Source organism: Scyliorhinus torazame, chromosome 7 (assembly GCF_047496885.1).
Source record: "Scyliorhinus torazame isolate Kashiwa2021f chromosome 7, sScyTor2.1, whole genome shotgun sequence".
Taxonomy (NCBI): domain Eukaryota; kingdom Metazoa; phylum Chordata; class Chondrichthyes; order Carcharhiniformes; family Scyliorhinidae; genus Scyliorhinus; species Scyliorhinus torazame.
In genome coordinates, this window is record NC_092713.1 from 161,058,231 (window position 1) to 161,083,952 (window position 25,722).

The 25,722-nt window shown below is 50.5% G+C and overlaps 1 protein-coding gene across 4 annotated transcripts in view; it reads right to left on the reverse strand.

Annotated features, from left to right (window-relative positions):
• The window catches only part of LOC140426651 (uncharacterized), a 140,185-nt gene that overhangs the window by 72,429 nt on the left and 42,034 nt on the right, over nt 1-25,722 (reverse strand). For all 4 annotated transcript variants that reach the window (XM_072511732.1, XM_072511731.1, XM_072511733.1 and 1 more), the window contains exon 5: nt 21,821-23,724. In XM_072511732.1, coding sequence (XP_072367833.1) covers nt 21,821-23,724 — 1,904 coding nt within the window. The remainder of the gene's footprint in view (nt 1-21,820; nt 23,725-25,722) is intronic.

Genomic DNA, 25,722 nt, shown 5'->3' on the forward strand with positions numbered 1-25,722 from the left:
CTCTGCGATACACAGTAATCCAGCTCTGACTCTGTGATTCACTCTAATCCAGCTCTGACTCTGCGATACAGTAATCCAGCTCTGACTCTGCGATACACAGTAATCCAGCTCTGACTCTGTGATGCACTCTAATCCAGCTCTGACTCTGTGATTCACTCTAATCCAGCTCTGACCATGCGATACAGTAATCCAGCTCTGACTCTAGGATACACTGTAATCCAGCACTGACTCTGTAATACACTGTAATCCAACACTGAATCTGCAATATACTATAATGGAGGACTGACTCTGGGGCACACTGTAATCTGGCACTGACACTGGGATACACTGTAATCCAGCATAGGCCCTGGGACACAGCCTTAATCCAGCTCTGACTCTGGGTGCACTGTAATCCAGCACTGACCCTGTGATACACTGTAATCCAACACCAAATCTGAAATATACTATAATTGAGGACCGACTCTGGGGCACACTGTAATCTGGCACTGCCACTGGGATACACTGTAATCCAGCATAGACCCTGGGACACAGCCTTAATCCAGCTCTGACTCTGGGTACACTGTAATCCAGCACTGACCCTGGGATGCAGTGCAATCCAGCACTGACCCTGGGCTGCATTGCAATCCAGCACTGCCCCTGGGGTACATCATAAACTAGCATTGACACTGGGATACACCGTAATCCAGCACTGACACTGGGGTACATCGTAATCCAGCACTGATCCTGGGGTACATCGTAATCCAGCACTGACCCTGGGGTACATCGTAATCCAGCACTGATCCTGGGGTACATCGTAAACCAGCACTGACCCTGGGGTACATCATAATCTAGCATTGACACTGGGATACTCCGTAATCCAGCACTGACACTGGAGTACATCGTAATCCAGCACTGACCTTGGGATACATCGTAATCCAGCACTGACCCTCTGGTACTCTGTAGTGCAGCACTGACACTGGGGTACACCATAATCCAGCACCGACTCTGGGCTACACTGTAAACAAGCATTGACTCTGGTGCACACTGTAACCTACCACTGATACTGGGGCACACTGTAATCTAGCACTGACACTGGGGTACTCTGTAATCCAGCACCAACACTGGGCTACACTGCAAACAAGCACTGACACTGGGGCACACTACAATCTAGCACTGACACTGGGGCACACTGTAATCTAGCACTGACTCTATGGTACAATGCAATCCAGCACTGACTATGGGGTCCTGCGTAATCCAGCATTGTCACTGGAGCACACTGTAATCCAGCACTGACCCTGGGTTGCACTGCATTCCAACACTGACCCTGGGGTATACCGCAATCAAGCACTCAATCTTGATCACACTGTAACCCAGCACTTACCCTGGGACATACTGCACTCCAGCACAGATTCTGGGTACACTGTAATCAAGCTCAAACTCTGGGGTACACTGCAATCCAGCACAAATTCTGGGGTACACTGTAATCCAGCTCAAATTCTGGGGTACATTGTAATCCAGCACAAACTCTGGGGTACACTGTAATCCAGCACAAATTCGGGGGTACATTGTATTCCAGCACAAACTCGGGGTACACTATAATCCAGCACTAACTCTGGGATTCACTGTACTCCACCACTGACCCTGGGATACACTGTAATCCAGCAGTGATTATGGGGCACAGTCTATCCCAGCATTGACTCTGGGGCAACAGTAATTCAGCACTGACACTGTCATACACTGTAATACAGCACTGACACTGGCATACACTGTAATCCAGCACTGACACTGGCAGGCACTGTAATACAGCACTGACTCTGGAATACACTGTAATCCAGCACTGGCATACCCTGTAATCCAGCACAGACCCTTGGGTACACTGTAATCCAACACAAACTTTGTGGTACACTGTAATCAAGCACAAACTCTGGGGTACACTGTAATCCAGCACAAACTCTGGGGTACACTGTAATTCAGCTCTGACCCTGGGACACACTGCAATCTAGCACTGACCCTGGGAAACACTGTAATCCAACACAAACTTTGGGGTACACTGTAATCAAGCACAAACTCTGGGGTACACTGTAATCCAGCACAAACTCTGGGGTACACTGTAATCCAGCACAAGCTCTGGGGTACAGAGTAACCCAGCACAAACTCTGGGGTGCACTGTAATCCAGCACAAACTCTGGGGTACACTGTAATTCAGCTCTGACCCTGGGACACACTGCAATCTAGCACTGACTCTGGGAAACACTGTAATCCAACACAAACTTTGGGGTACACTGTAATCAAGCACAAACTCTGAGGTACACTGTAATCCAGCACAAACTCTGGGGTACACTGTAATCAAGCACAAAATCTGGGGTGCACTGTAATTCAGCACTGACCCTGGGACACACTGCAATCTAGCACTGACCCTGGGAAACACTGTAATCCAACACAAACTTTGGGGTACACTGTAATCAAGCACAAACTCTGGGGTACACTGTAATCCAGCACAAACTCTGGGGTACACTGTAATCCAGCACTGACTCTGGGGTGCACTGTAATTCCGCACTGACTCTGGGACACACTGCAATCTAGCACTGACACTGGGGTACACTGTAATCCAGCACAAACTCTGGGGTACACTGTAATCCAGCACAAACTCTGGGGTACACTGTAATATAGCACAAACTCTGGGGTGCACTGTAATTCAGCACTGCCCCTGGGACACACTGCAATCCAGCATACACTGTAATTCATCACTGGTACTGGGGCACACTGTAATCTGGCACTGACACTGGGGCACACTACAATCTAGCACTGACACTGGGGCACACTGTAATCTAGCACTGACTCTATGGTACAATGCAATCCAGCACTGACTATGGGGTCCACCGTAATCAGGCATTGTCACTGGGGCACACTGTAATCCAGCACTGACCCTGGGTTGCACTGCAATCCAAAACTGACCCTGGGGTATACCGCAATCCAGCACTCAATCTTGACCACACTGTAACCCAGCACTGACCCTGGGACACACTGCACTCCAGCACAGATTCTGGGTACACTGTAATTAAGCACAAACTCTGGGGTACACTGTAATCCAGCACAAATTCAGGGGTACACTGTAATCCAGCACTAATTCTGGGGTACATTGTAATCCAGCACAAACTCTGGGGTACACTGTAATCCAGCACAAATTCTGGGGTACATTGTATTCCAGCACAAACTCGGGGTACACTATAATCCAGCACTAACTCTGGGATTCACTGTACTTCACCACTGACCCTGGGATACACTGTAATCCAGCACTGCATCTGGGGCACACTGTAATCCAGCAGTGACTATGGGGCATATTTTATCCCAGCATTGACGCTGGGGCAACAGTAATTCAGCACTGACACTGTCATACACTGTAATACAGCACTGACACTGGCATACACTGTAATACAGCACTGACTCTGGGATACAGTGTAATCCAGCACTGACACTGTCATACCCTGTAATCCAGCACAGACCCTTGGATACACTGTAATCCAACACAAACTCTGGGGTACACTGTAATTCAGCACTGACCCTGGGAGACACTGCAATCTAGCACTGACCCTGGGAAACACTGTAATCCAACACAAACTTTGGGGTACACTGTAATCAAGCACAAACTCTGGGGTACACTGTAATCCAGCACAAACTCCGGGGTACACTGTAATCCAGCACAAGATCTGGGGTACAGAGTAATCCAGCACAAACTCTGGGGTGCACTGTAATCAAGCAAAAACTCTGGGGTGCACTGTAATCCAGCACAAACTCTGGGGTGCACTGTAATTCAGCACTAATCCTGGGACACACTGCAATCCAGCACAAACTCTGGGGTGCACTGTAATTCAGCACAAACTCTGGGGTACACTGTAATCAAGCAGAAACTCTGGTGTACACTGTAACCCCGCACAGACCCTGGGACACACTGCAATCCAGTACAAACTCTGGGGTACATTGTAATCCAGCACAAACTCTGGGGTACACTGTAATCCAGCACAAATTCTGGGGTACATTGTATTCCAGCACAAACTCGGAGTACACTATAATCCAGCACTAACTCTGGGATTCACTGTACTTCACCACTGACCCTGGGATACACTGTAATCCAGCACTGCATCTGGGGCACACTGTAATCCAGCAGTGACTATGGGGCATATTCTATACCAGCACTGACTCTGGGGCAACAGTAATTCAGCACTGACACTGTCATACACTGTAATACAGCACTGACACTGGCATACACTGTAATACAGCACTGACTCTGGGATACAGTGTAATCCAGCACTGACACTGTCATACCCTGTAATCCAGCACAGACCCTTGGATACACTGTAATCCAACACAAACTCTGGGGTACACTGTAATTCAGCACTGACCCTGGGACACACTGCAATCTAGCACTGACCCTGGGAAACACTGTAATCCAACACAAACTTTGGGGTACACTGTAATCAAGCACAAACTCTGGGGTACACTGTAATCCAGCACAAACTCTGGGGTACACTGTAATCCAGCACAAGCTCTGGGGTACAGAGTAATCCAGCACAAACTCTGGGGTACACTGTAACCCAGCACAGACCCTGGGACACACTGCAATCCAGTACAAACTCTGGGGTACACTGTACGCCAGTACAAACTCCGGGGTGCACTGTAATCCAGCACAAACTCTGGGGTGCACTGTAATCCAGCACAAACTCTGGGGTGAACTGTAATCCAGCACAAACTCTGGGGTGCACTGTAATCCAGCACAAACTCTGGGGTGCACTGTAATTCAGCACTGACCCTGGGACATACTGCAATCCAGCACAAACTCTGGGGTGCACTGTAATTCAGCACAAACTCTGGGGTACACTGTAATCAAGCAGAAACTCTGGGGTACACTGTAACCCAGCACTGACTCTGGGATGCACTGCAATCCAATACAAACTCTGGGGAACACTGCAATCCAGTACAAACTCTGGGGTACACTGTAATCCAACACAAACTTTGGGGTACACTGTAATCAAGCACAAACTCTGGGGTACACTGTAATCCAGCACAAACTCTGGGGTACACTGTAATCCAGCACAAGCTCTGGGGTGCAGAGTAATCCAGCACAAATTCAGGGGTACACTGTAATCCAGCACAAACTCTGGGGTACACTGTAATTCAGCTCTGACCCTGGGACACACTGCAATCTAGCACTGACTCTGGGAAACACTGTAATCCAACACAAACTTTGGGGTACACTGTAATCAAGCACAAACTCTGAGGTACACTGTAATCCAGCACAAACTCTGGGGTACACTGTAATCAAGCACAAACTCTGGGGTGCACTGTAATTCACCACTGACCCTGGGACACACTGCAATCCAGCACAAATTCTGGGGTACATTGTATTCCAGCACAAACTCGGGGTACACTATAATCCAGCACTAACTCTGGGATTCACTGTACTTCACCACTGACCCTGGGATACACTGTAATCCAGCACTGCATCTGGGGCACACTGTAATCCAGCAGAGACTATGGGGCATATTCTATACCAGTACTGACTCTGGGGCAACAGTAATTCAGCACTGACACTGTCATACACTGTAATACAGCACTGACACTGGCATACACTGTAATACAGCACTGACTCTGGGATACAGTGTAATCCAGCACTGACACGGTCATACCCTGTAATCCAGCACAGACCCTTGGATACACTGTAATCCAACACGAACTCTGGGGTACACTGTAATTCAGCACTGACCCTGGGACACACTGCAATCTAGCACTGACCCTGGGAAACACTGTAATCCAACACAAACTTTGGGGTACACTGTAATCAAGCACAAACTCTGGGGTACCCTGTAATCCAGCACAAACTCTGGGGTACACTGTAATCCAGCACAAGCTCTGGGGTACAGAGTAATCCAGCACAAACTCTGGGGTGCACTGTAATCCAACACAAACTCTGGGGTGCACTGTAATTCAGCACTGACCCTGGGACACACTGCAATCCAGCACAAACTGTGGGGTGCACTGTAATTCAGCACAAACTCTGGGGTACACTGTAATCAAGCAGAAACTCTGGGGTACACTGTAACCCAGCACAGACCCTGGGACACACTGCAATCCAGTACAAACTCTGGGGTACACTGTACTCCAGTACAAACTCCGGGGTGCACTGTAATCCAGCACAAACTCTGGGGTGCACTGTAATCCAGCACAAACTCTGGGGTGAACTGTAATCCAGCACAAACTCTGGGGTGCACTGTAATCCAGCACAAACTCTGGGGTGCACTGTAATTCAGCACTGACCCTGGGACATACTGCAATCCAGCACAAACTCTGGGGTGCACTGTAATTCAGCACAAACTCTGGGGTACACTGTAATCAAGCAGAAACTCTGGGGTACACTGTAACCCAGCACTGACTCTGGGATGCACTGCAATCCAGTACAAACTATGGGGAACACTGCAATCCAGTACAAACTCTGGGGTGCACTGTAATCCAACACAAACTTTGGGGTACACTGTAATCAAGCACAAACTCTGGGGTACACTGTAATCCAGCACAAACTCTGGGGTACACTGTAATCCAGCACAAGCTCTGGGGTACAGAGTAATCCAGCACAAACTCTGGGGTGCACTGTAATCCAACACAAACTCTGGGGTGCACTGTAATTCAGCACTGACCCTGGGACACACTGCAATCCAGCACAAACTCTGGGGTGCACTGTAATTCAGCACAAACTCTGGGGCACACTGTAATCAAGCAGAAACTCTGGGGTACACTGTAACCCAGCACAGACCCTGGGACACACTGCAATCCAGTACAAACTCTGGGGTACACTGTAATCCAGTACAAACTCCGGGGTGCACTGTAATCCAGCACAAACTCTGGGGTGCACTGTAATCCAGCACAAACTCTGGGGTACACTGTAATCCAGCACAAGCTCTGGGGTACAGAGTAATCCAGCACAAACTCTGGGGTGCACTGTAATCCAACACAAACTCTGGGGTGCACTGTAATTCAGCACTGACCCTGGGACACACTGCAATCCAGCACAAACTCTGGGGTGCACTGTAATTCAGCACAAACTCTGGGGCACACTGTAATCAAGCAGAAACTCTGGGGTACACTGTAACCCAGCACAGACCCTGGGACACACTGCAATCCAGTACAAACTCTGGGGTACACTGTAATCCAGTACAAACTCCGGGGTGCACTGTAATCCAGCACAAACTCTGGGGTGCACTGTAATCCAGCACAAACTCTGGGGTGCACTGTAATCCAGCACAAACTCTGGGGTGCACTGTAATCCAGCACAAACTCTGGGGTGCACTGTAATTCAGCACTGACCCTGGGACACACTGCAATCCAGCACAAACTCTGGGGTGAACTGTAATCCAGCACAAACTCTGGGGTGCACTGTAATCCAGCACAAACTCTGGGGTGCACTGTAATTCAGCACTGACCCTGGGACATACTGCAATCCAGCACAAACTCTGGGGTGCACTGTAATTCAGCACAAACTCTGGGGTACACTGTAATCAAGCAGAAACTCTGGGGTACACTGTAACCCAGCACTGACTCTGGGATGCACTGCAATCCAGTACAAACTATGGGGAACACTGCAATCCAGTACAAACTCTGGGGTGCACTGTAATCCAACACAAACTTTGGGGTACACTGTAATCAAGCACAAACTCTGGGGTACACTGTAATCCAGCACAAACTCTGGGGTACACTGTAATCCAGCACAAGCTCTGGGGTACAGAGTAATCCAGCACAAACTCTGGGGTGCACTGTAATCCAACACAAACTCTGGGGTGCACTGTAATTCAGCACTGACCCTGGGACACACTGCAATCCAGCACAAACTCTGGGGTGCACTGTAATTCAGCACAAACTCTGGGGCACACTGTAATCAAGCAGAAACTCTGGGGTACACTGTAACCCAGCACAGACCCTGGGACACACTGCAATCCAGTACAAACTCTGGGGTACACTGTAATCCAGTACAAACTCCGGGGTGCACTGTAATCCAGCACAAACTCTGGGGTGCACTGTAATCCAGCACAAACTCTGGGGTGCACTGTAATCCAGCACAAACTCTGGGGTGCACTGTAATCCAGCACAAACTCTGGGGTGCACTGTAATTCAGCACTGACCCTGGGACACACTGCAATCCAGCACAAACTCTGGGGTGCACTGTAATTCAGCACAAACTCTGGGGTACACTGTAATCCAGCACAAACTCTGGGGTGCGCTGTAATCCAGCACAAACTCTGGGGTGCACTGTAATTCAGCACTAACCCTGGGACACACTGCAATCCAGCACACACTGTAATTCAGCACTGATACTGGGGCACACTGTAATCTAGCACTGACACTGGGGCACACTACAATCTAGCACTGACACTGGGGCACACTGTAATCTAGCACTGACTCTGTGGTACAATGCAATCCAGCACTGACTATGGGGTCCACCGTAATCAGGCATTGTCACTGGGGCACACTGTAATCCAGCACTGACCCTGGGTTGCACTGCAATCCAAAACTGACCCTGGGGTATACCGCAATCCAGCACTCAATCTTGACCACACTGTAACCCAGCACTGACCCTGGGACACACTGCACTCCAGCACAGATTCTGGGTACACTGTAATTAAGCACAAACTCTGGGGTACACTGTAATCCAGCACAAACTCTGGGGTACACTGTAATCCAGCACAAGCTCTGGGGTACAGAGTAATCCAGCACAAACTCTGGGGTGCACTGTAATCCAACACAAACTCTGGGGTGCACTGTAATTCAGCACTGACCCTGGGACACACTGCAATCCAGCACAAACTCTGGGGTGCACTGTAATTCAGCACAAACTCTGGGGTACACTGTAATCAAGCAGAAACTCTGGGGTACACTGTAACCCAGCACAGACCCTGGGACACACTGCAATCCAGTACAAACTCTGGGGTACACTGTACTCCAGTACAAACTCCGGGGTGCACTGTAATCCAGCACAAACTCTGGGGTGCACTGTAATCCAGCACAAACTCTGGGGTGCACTGTAATCCAGCACAAACTCTGGGGTGCACTGTAATCCAGCACAAACTCTGGGGTGCACTGTAATTCAGCACTGACCCTGGGACACACTGCAATCCAGCACAAACTCTGGGGTGCACTGTAATTCAGCACAAACTCTGGGGTACACTGTAATCAAGCAGAAACTCTGGGGTACACTGTAACCCAGCACTGACTCTGGGATGCACTGCAATCCAGTACAAACTCTGGGGTGCACTGTAATCCAACACAAACTTTGGGGTACACTGTAATCAAGCACAAACTCTGGGGTACACTGTAATCCAGCACAAACTCTGGGGTACACTGTAATCCAGCACAAGCTCTGGGGTACAGAGTAATCCAGCACAAACTCTGGGGTGCACTGTAATCCAACACAAACTCTGGGGTGCACTGTAATTCAGCACTGACCCTGGGACACACTGCAATCCAGCACAAACTCTGGGGTGCACTGTAATTCAGCACAAACTCTGGGGCACACTGTAATCAAGCAGAAACTCTGGGGTACACTGTAACCCAGCACAGACCCTGGGACACACTGCAATCCAGTACAAACTCTGGGGTACACTGTAATCCAGTACAAACTCCGGGGTGCACTGTAATCCAGCACAAACTCTGGGGTGCACTGTAATCCAGCACAAACTCTGGGGTGCACTGTAATCCAGCACAAACTCTGGGGTGCACTGTAATCCAGCACAAACTCTGGGGTGCACTGTAATTCAGCACTGACCCTGGGACACACTGCAATCCAGCACAAACTCTGGGGTGCACTGTAATTCAGCACAAACTCTGGGGTACACTGTAATCCAGCACAAACTCTGGGGTGCGCTGTAATCCAGCACAAACTCTGGGGTGCACTGTAATTCAGCACTAACCCTGGGACACACTGCAATCCAGCACACACTGTAATTCAGCACTGATACTGGGGCACACTGTAATCTAGCACTGACACTGGGGCACACTACAATCTAGCACTGACACTGGGGCACACTGTAATCTAGCACTGACTCTGTGGTACAATGCAATCCAGCACTGACTATGGGGTCCACCGTAATCCAGCATTGACACTGGGGCACACTGTAATCCAGCACTGACTCTGGGTTGCACTGCAATCCAGCACAGATTCTGGGTACACTGTAATTAAGCACAAACTCTGGGGTACACTGTAATCCAGCACAAATTCAGGGGTACACTGTAATCCAGCACAAATTCTGGGGTACATTGTAATCCAGCACAAGCTCTGGGGTACACTGTAATCCAGCACAAATTCTGGGGTACATTGTATTCCAGCACAAACTCGGGGTACACTATAATCCAGCACTAACTCTGGGATTCACTGTACTTCACCACTGACCCTGGGATACACTGTAATCCAGCACTGCATCTGGGGCACACTGTAATCCAGCAGTGACTATGGGGCATATTCTATCCCAGCATTGACTCTGGGGCAACAGTAATTCAGCACTGACACTGTCATACACTGTAATACAGCACTGACACTGGCATACACTGTAATACAGCACTGACTCTGGGACACAGTGTAATCCAGCACTGACACTGTCATACCCTGTAATCCAGCACAGACCCTTGGATACACTGTAATCCAACACAAACTCTGGGGTACACTGTAATTCAGCACTGACCCTGGGAGACACTCTAATCCAGCTCTGACTCTGGGATACACTCTAATCCAGCTTTGACTCTGCGATACTGTAATCCAGCTCTGACTCTGGGATACACTCTAATCCAGCTCTGACTCTGCGATACACAGTAATCCAGCTCTGACTCTGTGATGCACTCTAATCCAGCTCTGACTCTGCGATACAGTAATCCAGCTCTGACTCTGTGATTCACTCTAATCCAGCTCTGACTCTGCGATACAGTAATCCAGCTCTGACTCTGGGATACACTGTAATCCAGCACTGGACCTGCAATATACTATAATTGAGGACTGACTCTGGGGCACACAGTAATCCATCATAGACCCTGGGACACAGCCTTAAACCAGCTCTGACTCTGGGTACACTGTAATCCAGCACTGACCCTGGGATGCACTGCAATCCAGCACTGACCCTGGGCTGCACTGCAATCCAGCACTGGCCCTTGGGTACATCTTAATCCAGCACTGACCCTGGGATACATCGTAATCCAGCATTAACACTGGGGTACATCATAATCCAGCACTGACCCTGGTGTGCATCGTAATCCAGCATTGACACTGGGATACATCGTAATCCAGCATTAACACTGGGGTACATCATAATCCAGCACTGACCCTGGGATACATCGTAATCCAGCACTGACCCTGGGGTGCATCGTAATCCAGAATTGACACTGGGGTACTCTGCAATCTAGCACTGACACTGGGGCACACTGTAATCTAGCACTGACACTGGGGCACACTGTAATCTAGCACTGACTCTGGGGCACACTGTAATCTAGCTCTGACACTGGGGCACACTGTAATCTAGCACTGACCCTGGGGTGCATCGTAATCCAGCATTGACACTGGGGTACTCTGCAATCTAGCACTGACACTGGGGCACCCTGTAATCTAGCTCTGACACTGGGGCACACTGTAATCTAGCACTGACCCTGGGGTGCATCGTAATCCAGCATTGACACTGGGGTACTCTGTAATCTAGCACTGACACTGGGGCACACTGTAATCTAGCTCTGACACTGGGGCACACTGTAATCTAGCACTGACTCTGGGGCACACTGTAATCTAGCTCTGACACTGGGGCACACTGTAATCTAGCACTGACCCTGGGGTGCATCGTAATCCAGCATTGACACTGGGGTACTCTGCAATCTAGCACTGACACTGGGGCACCCTGTAATCTAGCTCTGACACTGGGGCACACTGTAATCTAGCACTGACCCTGGGGTGCATCGTAATCCAGCATTGACACTGGGGTACTCTGTAATCTAGCACTGACACTGGGGCACACTGTAATCTAGCTCTGACACTGGGGCACACTGTAATCTAGCACTGATACTGGGGCACACTGTAATCTAGCCCTGACACTGGGGCACACTGTAATCTAGCACTGACACTGGGGCACACTGTAATCTAGCACTGACACTGGGGCACACTGTAATCTAGCACTCACTCTGCGGTACAATGCAAACCAGCTCTGACTATGGGGTCCACCGTAATCCAGCATTGACACTGGGGCACACTGTAATCCAGCACTGACACTGGGGCACACTGTAATCCAGCACTGACACTGGGGCACACTGTAATCTAGCACTGACCCTGGGGTGCATCGTAATCCAGCACTGACACTGGGGTCCACCGTAATCCAGCATTGACACTGGGGCACACTGTAATCCAGCACTGACACTGGGGCACACTGTAATCTAGCACTGACCCTGGGGCACACTGTAATCTAGCACTGACACTGGGGCACACTGTAATCTAGCACTGACACTGGGGCACACTGTAATCTAGCACTGACACTGGGGCACACTGTAATCTAGCACTGATACTGGGGCACACTGTAATCTAGCCCTGACACTGGGGCACACTGTAATCTAGCACTGACACTGGGGCACACTGTAATCTAGCTCTGACACTGGGGCACACTGTAATCTAGCACTGATACTGGGGCACACTGTAATCTAGCCCTGACACTGGGGCACACTGTAATCTAGCACTGACACTGGGGCACACTGTAATCTAGCACTGACACTGGGGCACACTGTAATCTAGCACTCACTCTGCGGTACAATGCAAACCAGCTCTGACTATGGGGTCCACCGTAATCCAGCATTGACACTGGGGCACACTGTAATCCAGCACTGACACTGGGGCACACTGTAATCCAGCACTGACACTGGGGCACACTGTAATCTAGCACTGACCCTGGGGTGCATCGTAATCCAGCACTGACACTGGGGTACTCTGCAATCCAGCACTGACACTGGGGCACACTGTAATCCAGCACTGACACTGGGGCACACTGTAACCTAGCACTGACCCTGGGGCACACTGTAATCTAGCACTGACACTGGGGCACACTGTAATCTAGCACTGACACTGGGGCACACTGTAATCTAGCACTCACTCTGCGGTACAATGCAAACCAGCTCTGACTATGGGGTCCACCGTAATCCAGCATTGACACTGGGGCACACTGTAATCCAGCACTGACACTGGGGCACACTGTAATCCAGCACTGACACTGGGGCACACTGTAATCTAGCACTGACCCTGGGGTGCATCGTAATCCAGCACTGACACTGGGGTCCACCGTAATCCAGCATTGACACTGGGGCACACTGTAATCCAGCACTGACACTGGGGCACACTGTAATCTAGCACTGACCCTGGGGCACACTGTAATCTAGCACTGACACTGGGGCACACTGTAATCTAGCACTGACACTGGGGCACACTGTAATCTAGCACTGACACTGGGGCACACTGTAATCTAGCACTGATACTGGGGCACACTGTAATCTAGCCCTGACACTGGGGCACACTGTAATCCAGCACTGTCACTGGGGCACACTGTAATCTAGCACTGACACTGGGGCACACTGTAATCTAGCACTCACTCTGCGGTACAATGTTTCACCTCCTCCAAATCGGCGTTATCGGGACACGCGCCGCACACGGTTGCGAGGCCATTGGCGCGTCATCAGCCGGCCCATCTGCGATGCTCCGTCCCAGATTGGCCGGGTTTTCGTCGGCGCGGGCCACGTGTGGTCCCAGCGGTCGGGAATCTGGCGTGCCAGTGCGGACAGTGTTCAGCGCCGCCACATTCTGGGATCCGTGCTGCTGGCCAGGGGGCTGCTGCTAGGGCTGGGGCAGTGGTGGGGTGTAGCCAGGGGGTGGGCTATGGGGTCGGGGTGGACAGGTTAGGGTTCCAGCACGGCCAGCACCATGTTGTCTGGCGCGACTGGTGCTGCTCGTCAGGCCTACACATGTGTGGCCCTGGACTCAGCGGTTCTGTAGCCGTTTTCTGCGCGACCCACGGGTGTTCCACGTGGCGCCGGTGCTAGCCCCACACCGGTTCCAGAAACGGTGAGGGGTTCGCACCGATTTGCCCGCGTGAATCACCCGTGGATTCTCCGATGTCACCCAAAGACCCTCCCCCGATGCTCCGCCCCGATGGGCCGAGTTCCCGACCACGAGGTTGACGTGTGGTCACAGCGGCCGGGAACCCAGCGTGGCGGCTGCGGACTGTGGTTCTCAACTGTATTTGCTACCTGACATTTGCCATAAGCATACTTTGGCTTCCTTATCTTAATTTCCATCCCCCTTGTCATCCTGGGAACTCTGGATTTGTTTGTCCTACCTTTGCTTTTTTAAAATAAATATTTTTATTCTCCTTTTTCACATTTTCTCCCACATTTACATCCATCAACAATAAACAATAATCAGCAAGATATGTCAATCCCCATAATAACAACGATCCCATCCTCCCCCCAACCCCCAAACATCAGCCTGCATGTTTACATAAACAAATGACAAAAAAGAATCGGGGATCACCCATAGTCACCCTTAATATACACAGCCCCCCTCCCCACCCCCCCCCCAACTAATGTTCGATGTTATCCAGTTCTTGAAAGTGCATAATAAATAGTGCCCATGACTTGTAGAACCCCTCCGAGCTTCCCCTCAGTTCGAACTTAACCTTCTCAAGGGTCAAGTATTCCAACAGGTCCCCCCACCACGCCAGGGCACTGGGTGGAGAGGCTGCTCTCCATCCCAGCAGGATCCGCCTTCGGGCGATCAACGAGGCAAAGGCCTCCGCTCCCGTTTCCAACCCTGGCTGGTCCGACACCCCGAATATGGCCTCCTGGGGACCCGGATCCAGTTTCACATGCACCACCTTGGAATTTACCCTAAACACCTCCTTCCAGTGCTCCCCTAGCTTTGGACAGGACCAAAACATATGAACGTGATTCGCACACCCCACCGCGACGCTCACACACATCCTCTGCTTCAAAAAATCGGCTCATCCTCGCCCTCCTGAGGTGCACTCTATATACCACCTTCAGCTGTATCAGCCCCAACCTCGCACATGAGGTGGAGGCATTCACTCTCCGGAGCGCCTCACACCAGGCCCCCTCCTCTATAGCCTCTTCCTCCCATTTTGCTTTGATCCCTTCCAGTGGTGCCTTATCCTCTTCCAGAATAGCTCTGTACACCGCTGACACTGCCCCCTTCTCCAGTCCCCTTGTCGTCAGCACCTCCTCCAGCAATGTGGAGACCGGTTCCTCTGGGAAGCTCTGTATCTCCTTCCTGGCAAAATCTGAACCTGCATGTACCTAAACTCTTCTCCCTGCTCTAGCCCATACTTTGCTTCCAGCTCCCTCAATCCTGCAACCGACCCCGAAGAAACAAATCTTTTAGCGTCTTAATCCCCTTCTCTTCCCATTTCCGAAATCTTCCATCCCACCTCCCTGGCTCAAATCTGTAGTTCCCCCGAATCGGCATTTCCCTTGACCCTGCACCCAACCTGAAGTGTTGGCGAAACTGCCTCCAGATTTTCAATGAAGCTATTATTACCGGACTCCCTGAATATTTCCCAGGAGCTATCGGGAGCGGCGCTGTTGCAAGTGCCTTCAGCCCCGACCCCCTGCACAAACTCTCCTCCATTCTGACCCACTGGGAATCAACCCCTCTGACCCAGCTCCGCACTTTCTCCACATTCGCCGCCCAGTAGTAGTACAACAGGTTCGGGAGACCCAAACCCCCTGCCTGCCTGCCCCTCTGTAACAGCACCTTTCTCACTCTGGCCACTTTCCCTCCCCACATGAATGAGGTAATCCTTCCCTCAATCTCCCTGAAAATAGACTTTGGCAGGAAAATCGGTAGGCATTGAAAAATAAACAGGAATCGCGGCAACACATTCATTTTAACCGCCTGTACCCGACCTGCCAGTGACAGAGGAAGGCCGTCCCACCTTACCAGATCGGCTTTCACTCTCCCCACCAAACTAGTGATGTTGTCCCTGCGAAGCCTCCCCCACTCCCGGGCAACCTGCATCCCCAGTTACTTAAAATGAGTCCCTGCCCTACGGAATGGCAACCCCCCACCACTGCCCCCACCCTCGGCCGAGACACCACAAAATACTCACTCTTGTCCAGGTTCAGCTTGTACGCCGAGAAAGACCCAAATACCCGCAGTAGCTCCAATATTCCTCCTATCGACACACTCGGTTCCGACACATGCAGCAGCAAGTCATCGGCATATAAGGACACCTATGCTCTATCCCCCCCCCCCCCCCCCCCGCACTATTCCTTTCCATGCTCCCGAACTTCCCCCCCCCCCCCGCACTATTCCTTTCCATGCTCCCGAACTTCTCAATGCGATGGCGAATGGCTCAATCGCGAGTGCAAACAGCAGGGGGGACATAGGACATCCCTGTCTAGTCCCACGGTGGAGAGAAAAGTATCTCGAACTGAGATTATTTGTGCGGACACTCACCTTCGGCTCCTTATATAATAGCTTTACCCAGTTCACAAATCTTGGTCCAATCCCAAACCGCTCCAGCACTGCCATCAGGTACCCCCATTCTACCCGATCAAACGCCTTCTCGGCATCCAATGCCACAACAACCTCTGTTTTCTTTCTTTCCACCGGTGCCATAACAACGTTCAAAACCCTCCTAATGTTCGAAAACAGCTGCCTCCCTTTCACGAACCCCGTCTGATCCTCCCCTATTACCTTCGGAAGGCACTCCTCCAGCCTACCCGCCAGTACCTTCGCCAACACTTTTACGTCCACATTCAGAAGTGATATGGGCCGATACGACCCACACTCCATCGGATCCTTATCTTTTTTTAGCAACAGGGAAATCGATGCCTGTCCCAAGGTTTGCTGCAACATCCCCTTCCCTATCGCCTCCTCAAACATCCCCACCATCAGGGGTGCCAACCTATCCTTGAATTTTTTATAATATTCCACCAGAAACCCATCCGGCCCTGCCACCTTCCCTGACTGCATCCTCCCAATCGCATCCTTTATCTCCTGCTCCACTATTGCTCCTTTTAATGTAGCACTGTCCCCCTCCCATAGCCTTGCGTACTCCAACCCATCGAGAAGTTCCTGCATCTCACGGTCTCCCCCGGGTGGCTCTGACTTGTACAACCTCTCATAAAACTCCTCAAAAACCTTGTTAATCAGATCCGGAGCCACCACCAACTTCCCTGCCCTATCGCTCACCTGAAGAATTTCCCTTGCCGCTGCCTCCCTCCGGAGCTGACCTGCTAACATGTTCATAAACTGCACCCCTTGCTCGTCTCAGTTGGCACACCGCCTTCCTGGTGGACAGTCGGTCGAAGCTCGCCTGAAGTTCCTTCCTCTTTTCCAGCTTCGCCGGGTCCCCATCCTCTGCATACCTGCTGTCTACCTCCAACATCTCATCTATTACCCTCTGCCGCTCCAACCTCTCCTCCTTATCCACCCTAGCCTTAAACAAAATTACCTCACGTCTCACCACCGCCTTTAGAGCCTCCCAGACGACTGCCTTCGACACCTCACCCGTACAATTGAAACCTACATATTCCTTAATTACCGTTTCAATTTTCTCACAGAACACTTGGTTCCCCAAAAGCCCCACATCCAGTTTCCACCCCGGTCTCTGCGCTGCCCCCTTCTCCAGCACCATATCCACCCAATGTGGAGCTTGATCTGACACTGCAATTGCAGAGTATTCCGACCCCTTGACTCCAGCCAGCAAAGCCTTCCCCACCACAAAAAAGTCGATCCGCGAGTATACCTTATGGATTGCTGAGAAAAACGAGTACTCCCGTTCCCTTGGGTGCAGGAACCTCCAAGGGTCCACCCCTCCAATTTCCACATATCTACCCCCCTGATCTGCCACCACCTTCTCCATCTGGAAGCGTACCCTTTTGCTGACCAGCACCGCTACCCCTCGAGCCCTTCCATCAAATCCGGAGTGAAACACTTGGCTAACCCAGCCCTTTTTAAGTCTCAACTGGTCCTTCACCCTCAAGTGAGTCTCCTGCAGCATTGCTACATCGGCTTTCAAACTTTTAAGATGTGCAAGCACCCTTGACCTCTTGACTGGACCTCCTAGCCCTCTCACGTTCCACGTGACTATCCTTACTGGGGGTCTCTCACCCCCCCCCCCCCACCTTTCTTATCCCATATCACCATACCACCGGGCACTGCCCCATAAGCCTGACCCGCCCCTGTCCATTGTTAACATCAAACTCCTTCCCCCCCTCCCAAGAACCCCCCCCTACAAAAACACCCCCCAACATCCATCCCTCCACCCCCTCTTGCTCGCCTCGTAGGCCCATTGAAGCCTGCTATCCAGGCTCCAACGTCCGCAGTCCTCCTCTCACCTCACCTCCATTCACTAACTGACTTTAGTTAGCTAGCGCAGGTGGCTCCCCCCACCAAGACCTCTCGCCCCCTTCCACCCAGTCCCAGAGAAAGAAACACCAAACCAAACCCAACAATCCAACCCCTACAATTCACTAACATAACATTTAACCGTCGCAACACAGAACGCCATTAACTTGAACTCTGTAACAATGCAAAGAGAAGTAAATTCCAATACAAATCAGTAAAAAGAAAGTTGTAACATCTGTACATTTTCCAGCCGCTCAAACACAGTCCACAGTCTATCTTCCAGTTCCGCTCTTCACATCTGTCTCAAGCCTTCTGCCCTCACGAACGCCTCAGCCGCCTCCGCTGTCTCAAAATAAAAGTCTTTGGCGTTATATGTTACTCTCAACTTCGCCGGGTACACCACACCAAATCGCACCCCCTTCTTGTACAAAGCCGCCTTCACTCGCCCAAATGCCACTCGTCTTTTTGCCAACTCCACCGTCAAGTCCTGGTAGATCCGAACCGCAGTACCATCCCACAGCACCTCACGCTCCTGCTTCGCCCAGCTTAATACCTTCTCCTTCATGCAAAACTTATGGAAGCAGATAATTACTGCCCTTGGCGGCTCGTTCATTTTGGCCTTTGGCCTTAATGACCGATAAGCTCGGTCTAGCTCGTACAGGGTGGGGCTCTCACCCTCCCCCATCAGCTCCGCCAACTTCTTAGCGAAGTATTGCGTTGGCCTTGGGCCCTCTGTCCCTTCGGGCAAGCCCACAGTTCTCAAATTGTGCCGCCTTGAGCGGTTTTCCAAGTCTTCCAGCTTTGCTCGGAGCCCTCTGTTAACCTCCACCACCCTCCGCAGCTCGTCCCCCATCGAGGTGACCTGGTCGCTGTGTCGTGTCACGGCCTCCTCCACCTCCTTCATCTTCTCGCCCTGCTCTCTCACCTCGGCCAATGCCTTTGCCACCTCCACCCTCATCGGGCCGATTGCCTCCTCCACCAATGACCTCAACACGACCGCCGTCTCCTTGCTCAAGGCCTCCATATGCCTCACAAACTGTTTTTCCAGCTCCACCGCCATCACCTCGGTCATCTTCTCCACCGTAAGTAGTGCGGCCCCGACTTGCAGTTCGGCTTCCGCCATCCTGTCAACACTTTTGCTCGTCTTCTCCTTCGGCGGCAAACCCACGTTTCCTCCTTTCTTCGACGCTGCTCTTCGCATCCTTTAGCGGCTTATTGTTTTTTATCTTCTTTCTTTTCTCCTCTCTCCCCCTTCACCCTCCTGTCCTTCACCAATCTGACATTCTTTTTTTTGAAAAAAAAAAGGGGGGGGAGAGAAAAAAAAACTTTCACCAAACTTCCTTAAATCTTCTTTCTTTCTCCTCTACATTCACCTGGGACCAGGCTTCAACCTTCTTTCTTCTTCCTAGGTGGGAGCCATCCGATGTGGAGCACCCTCCCTACATAGTGCCCTGGCCTGGCGCCTGCCGCCTCGGCCTCCTCGTAGCTGCGCCCCCGCTGCTCTGACCTGCCGCGCCGAGCCCGGCGCCTCAGCCCCCGCCGCCCGACACCCGCGCGGTGTTCTTCGCCGGTTTTTAAACCGGCCCTGCTGGCTGCTCGTGGCGGCCCCAAAGGCCGACGATAGTCGGGGGGTGCGTGAGGACTCGGGGATTTCTCCGAAATTCGCCGCGAATCACGGCCATCGGCGGGAGCTCTTGTTGTTGCGGCCGCCCTGCTCGCCCACACCCCTACCTTTGCTTTTTAAGGAAATATCCCTTGACTGCGTCCAGATGATTTCTGTTTTGAAGTTAGCTCATTGTTCAGTTAGTGTTTCCCACCAACCCTTTAGCCAGTCTATCCGACCAAGCTCCGTTCTTGCCCCATTGCAGTCAATTATTTTACTCTGGATTGCTAACTTTTCTTTTTTTTCCTTTTTAGGGGCAATGTAGCGTTTCCAATCCACCTCCCCTGCACATCTTTGGGTTGTGGGGGTGAGACCTGCGCAGGCACAGGGAGAATGTGCAAACTCCACATGAACAGTGACCCGGGGCCAGGGTCTAACCCGGGTCTTTGGCGCCGTGAGGCAGCAGTGCTAACCACTCCGCCCTTATTTTCCTTTTCTATCATCATCCTAAATCTTGCAAAACATTGGTCACTGTCTCCTCTAACACGTGATCTACTTGGCCCACCTCATTTCCAAGAACCAGCTCCATCAGTGCATCCTGTCTTGTTGGACTGCACACAGACTGCTGTAGAAACTGTTCCTGAACACAATCTAGGAATTTTTGCCACTCGCCGCCCTTTACAAGATCACTGTCCCAGTCTATATTTGGGTAATTAAAGTCCCCCATTATCATTGCACAATAATGTTTGCATCTCTCTGTAATTTCCCTGCAGATTTGTTTTTCTACATCCTCCTCACTAGTTGATGGTCTATAGATGGCACTGAGCAATGTAATTGCCCCATTTTTGTTCCTTAGCTCCAGCCAAATCGATTCTGTCCTTGAACACTCTGGGACCTCCACTTTCCCCAGCACTGCAATATTCTCCCTGAACAATACCGTCACCCCACCCCCCCCTGTTGTCCTTTCCTATCTTTTCTGAACATATTATACCCAGGAATATTCCTTGAGCTAGATCTCTGATTTTGCCACAACGTTATATTTCCACACTGCAATCTTTAACTCACCAATCGTGATGTAATACCCTCACGAGACCCATGGGGACACCCCAATTGATCTCTTTGTGGAACTCATGGGATACGAGCTCTCCCACTAGTGGGCAGAGGCCCATCAGCTGGGGATCGTAGAAATCGCCTCATAAAAGCCAGCCCAGGCTGGGGCCCGCGTGGTCGGAAGTCCCGATTGGGACCTTGGAACTATAAGCCGCGTTACGGCCCTTATTTTTGTTGTCGAATTAAAGTTCTTTTGGATTTACCTTCTCAACTGGATTATTGTGTTTGAGCCTGAGCACACAGACGTCAATGCCTCGGTAAGGGTGATGTGGAGATTTACCAGAATAACACCAGGCACAAGGGACTACAGTTACGTGGAGAAACTGGGGGAGCAGGTCCTGTTTTCCCTGAGTTGAGAGGGCAATTGGAAGGAAAGGAACATGGCGGTAGAGGTGACGATCATTTGGCTTTTCGATTAGCATAGTTTCCTGATCATAGCTGGCGTCATGACAACTCAATGTGGCAGAGGGGGCCTCAAACAATGGTTAGGCCCTATTATTTACATATACAAGGAATGTAACATCTGTTTCTGGGAATAGACACCTGTGTACACTAAATCAGCGGACCACCTACTTCCTAGCTGCCATCTTGGAAATACAGGATGCTATTCAAAACCCCAAAACAGGTAGTTCACATTGAATTTCAAGGCCATAAGCTCCATTTTTGCATTGATGATTCAGCAGATGTGGTACCAATTGTCCACTTACCTGTTTTATTATTCTGTTTTCGAGCTTCCTCTTCAAGAGAGGAGATTGTCTCAGCACTGGCACTGATAGGACAGTTTCGGTTCTTGGTGGCCTCGATTGAATCATGGTGCTCAGAGTGCGACAGCCTCCCATTTGGTTTGATTAATTTATTGGCTACCTGTGAGTTTCTCACCCTGACCTCTGACCTGCAGTTTCCTGAACTTTGACCTGTGCCATTGGTCACTGTACTCCTTGGCAGTCGAATGGCAGGATTTGATGGACAGTGAGCAGGAATGTCTGAAGCACACAAGGCAACTGAATGGTCATTTGGCATTGGTTGCAGAGGTTGGAGGGAAGAGGTTTCTGGAACAGCTGGCCTTCCATCATCCGATGGGTCTAAGTGAACGAGCCGGTACTGAGGAGATGGGCAGGTATCAAGGTGTGTTACAGGTTGGCTCCTCAGGGTTAGTGGCATCCCGCTCTGATGGGCACTGGGTAGGATTGTCAGGTTAGCTTTGTTGATCATAGGCCTTTTGAGAAGTGGCTGTTGACAGGAAGTCTCATCTATAAATTGTGGGTCGGTCAGATGTGAGTTTAGCACGCTGGGTCTGTCTTGGGAATGGAGAGCGGGCGGGATCTCCTTGACCTGACCCTTTCTCTGAGGAATCACTGGGCCGTGTACAGTGGAGCTCTCCCTACTCTGCCTCGAGTTTTGATCTGACACTGGAGTTGGGGAATGCGGAGTAGGTTGGTGCCCATAGGAGATCTCTGGAACCTGCCCTGAGTTTGGATTTGCTCCGTGGCTGTCCTTTGACACACAAACACTGACAACTGCCTTGGGATCAGCAGAGCTCCTCAGCTCCTGCCTGCTCTCAATAGGTCCCTCTCTTTGACAGTGGATTTGTTGGGCGTAATCCCCCCCCTTCTCCATGATTTTCCTTCTAGACTTTGATTTACAATCAGCTGCAGTGCTTACAGGTTCAAAGGTGACACTGTCCTCCCCAGTGCTTCCCCTTGGACAATCAATGTCTTTGGCATTTGGCTCCAAACTATCTGTTGTCCTCCCAATCTTGCCGGACACTATGGCATAGTAGTATGGCGCTGAGACCTGAGTGCCTTTTCTCTCAGCAACATTGTCTTGGCAAGAAACAGACACTACTCCACCATCCATCACAGAAATGTCATCAATGGAGGTCACATCTCCAATATACGTTTCCTTAATGGGTTCGATTCTGACCCTGTGCTCCGATGGAAGGACCCAGCATGGAATGGCTCTGGGAGTAAAAGACCCAACATCTCCAGCATCCACTGTAAGGTTAGTCTTCAAGCCTAACGCAGTATCTGGGGGAGGTTCCTTGTCTTGGGGGATGATCCTAACATCTGGAAATTTATAAGATGGAGGCTCACAGCTTCCAGCTTTGGAATCTGATATGATGTAAGACCCACAAGAACTGCACTTGCCATCAATGCAGATTGCTGTGTTGATCTGGGGGTTATTTGCCCTATAAGTCACTCTTTCTCCACTGGTTACTGGATTGCTCCCACTTCTCCAGGCCATCTGTCTCTGTGTATTTTTACAGTAAGGTCTGCTGGCATCTCCTGAGCCAGCCTTCAGCAAGCATTCCTTCCTGGGCAACCCATAGGCTGGAAGGCCAGGCTTTGGTAGCAACCCCCTTGGGCCACGACGGACTGAGTACTCAATGCCGCACTTCCTTCGCAACTGGTAGCGGACTTCGGCCTCCTGTGTGGACTCGTCCTCGAATCTCACGCGGCTCGGTGACTGGCTTCGCTTCATCCGCAGTCTGCAAAGCGACTCACCGCTGGAGGAGTCGCTGAGGTTGCCGCTGTTGTGGAGGTTTGAAGAGAATCCATCTCTGGAGAATGGACCTTTGTTCGGTGAAGAGGTATCATTTATACTGGTTTCCCTGTGGAGTGAGTGGAAACAAGTGGTTATTTTACCAGGCTGCACTATTATTAAACCAAGAGTCCAGCTTGGGGAAGTACCGGGGCAGGTCGGTGGCATAATGTGGGTGACAACACACAGTGCCACAAAGTGGCAATACATTGCTTGTGATGGTTACTCCCTCGCACTCTCTTGGAAAGTCACAGGATCAACTGGGATTAATGGAATAGAGAATGGAAAGACTATTATTGTTCATTAGTCGTGGCACTTCTCTTGCCTCTGAGTTAGAAGGCCATGGTGTCATGTACTCACTCCAGACCCGTGATGGGCAACCTAGGCCAGTGACTGGGCCGCATGAGTGGCCCTCCTTCATCTCAGTGGGTCACAAGATTGAAATCGGGCATGTACACTAACCATGACCCCATGAATAAGATTAAATACATTTAATACAGGCTGAATGTTTCGGTCTCGGTCTACAAAATTATGAGGGGCATAGACAGAGTGGATAGTCAGAGGCTTTTACCCGGGGTAGAGGGGTCAATTACTAGGGGGCATAGGTTTAAGGTGAGAGGGGCAAGGTTTAGAGTAGATGTACGAGGTAAGTTTTTTTACGCAGAGGGTAGTGGGTACCTGGAACTCACTGCCGGAGGTGGTGGTGGAAGCAGGGACGATAGGGACATTTAAGGGGCATCTTGACAAATACATGAATAAGATGGGAATAGAGGGATACGGACCCAGGAAGTGTAGAAGATTGTAGTTTAGTCGGGCAGCATGGTTGGCGCAGGCTTGGAGGGCCGAAGGGCCTGTTCCTGTGCTGTACTTTTTTTTGTTCTTTGTTCTTTGAATATTTACTAGCTCAGTTTTTGAAAATGCTTAATTATTTCTATATTAATAGAACTGTCATCAACTTCAAATAGTAAAAACAAAAGAAATATTTACACTTTGGATGGAGAGTAAGTGCACGGCTCCCACAGTAAATGTTGTGAGCAATCAGCTTGCACCTCACTTCACTTGTCCTTGTTCTATGTGTGAATCACTTCGGTCAAACCAGCAGGAACAAAATGACATGACTGGAAATCAGCAGAATGTGACAACCCTGTGCAAGGGCAACGATCAACAACATGTCTCGTGGGCGGCACTCTGGACCCAGATGGGCCACATGAGGCCCCCGGGCCACAGAATGCCCACCACTACTCCAGAGACTAGGCACAGAAGCTAGGCTTAAATTCACACTGCAGTACTGAGGAAGTGCGACACTGTCAGAGGTGCCATCTACCAAATTAAACATTTAACCTAGGCCCGTCTAACCTCACAGGTCAATGTGGATCCTGAGCCACTATTTCAAAGATGAACGAGTTTGAAAGTAAGGCCCTCTGTCTGCCAGTCTCATTATCTTCATTAAGCTTTCCATCGTGTGAGGGAACAACAGTGGCAATGATAATTGGAATGTAAAGACAAAAAATGTACCTATTCATATTTCAATTATCCCATTTTCAAATCTATGTAAACAACATCACCCTGCTCATTGCAGAAATATATTTTTGTGTACAGAGTCACACACATCTCCAGTTCCCACTTGTTCAATCAGAAAAATTTAATTTGCATCATGGAAGAGAATGGGCAGAAAGCAAAATGATCGCATCCCATTTATAGAGCCAGGGACCCCCAAAGTATGGATTGTCTTATCCTTAATGAGTTTCCCTGTCATCCGCTGACTCTCACTGGGATACAGTTCCATAGACCCCACTTCCCTCCTCTCCTGAAGGTGCTGACTCTCACTGGGATACAGTTCCATGGACCCCTCCCTTTCTGAAGGTGCTGATGCTCGTTGGGGAGCACAGGACCTCGGTTTAACATCTCATTGAAAGACATTGCAGCACTCCCTCAGTACTGCACCACAGGTATCAGCCTAACTTATGCATCTTGGAATATCTCAGACATGGAGTAGAGAAAGGACACAAAGCTCATAGAGTGTCCACCCCCATAGCCTGTGTGCTGATACACCAGCACTTTGTAAATG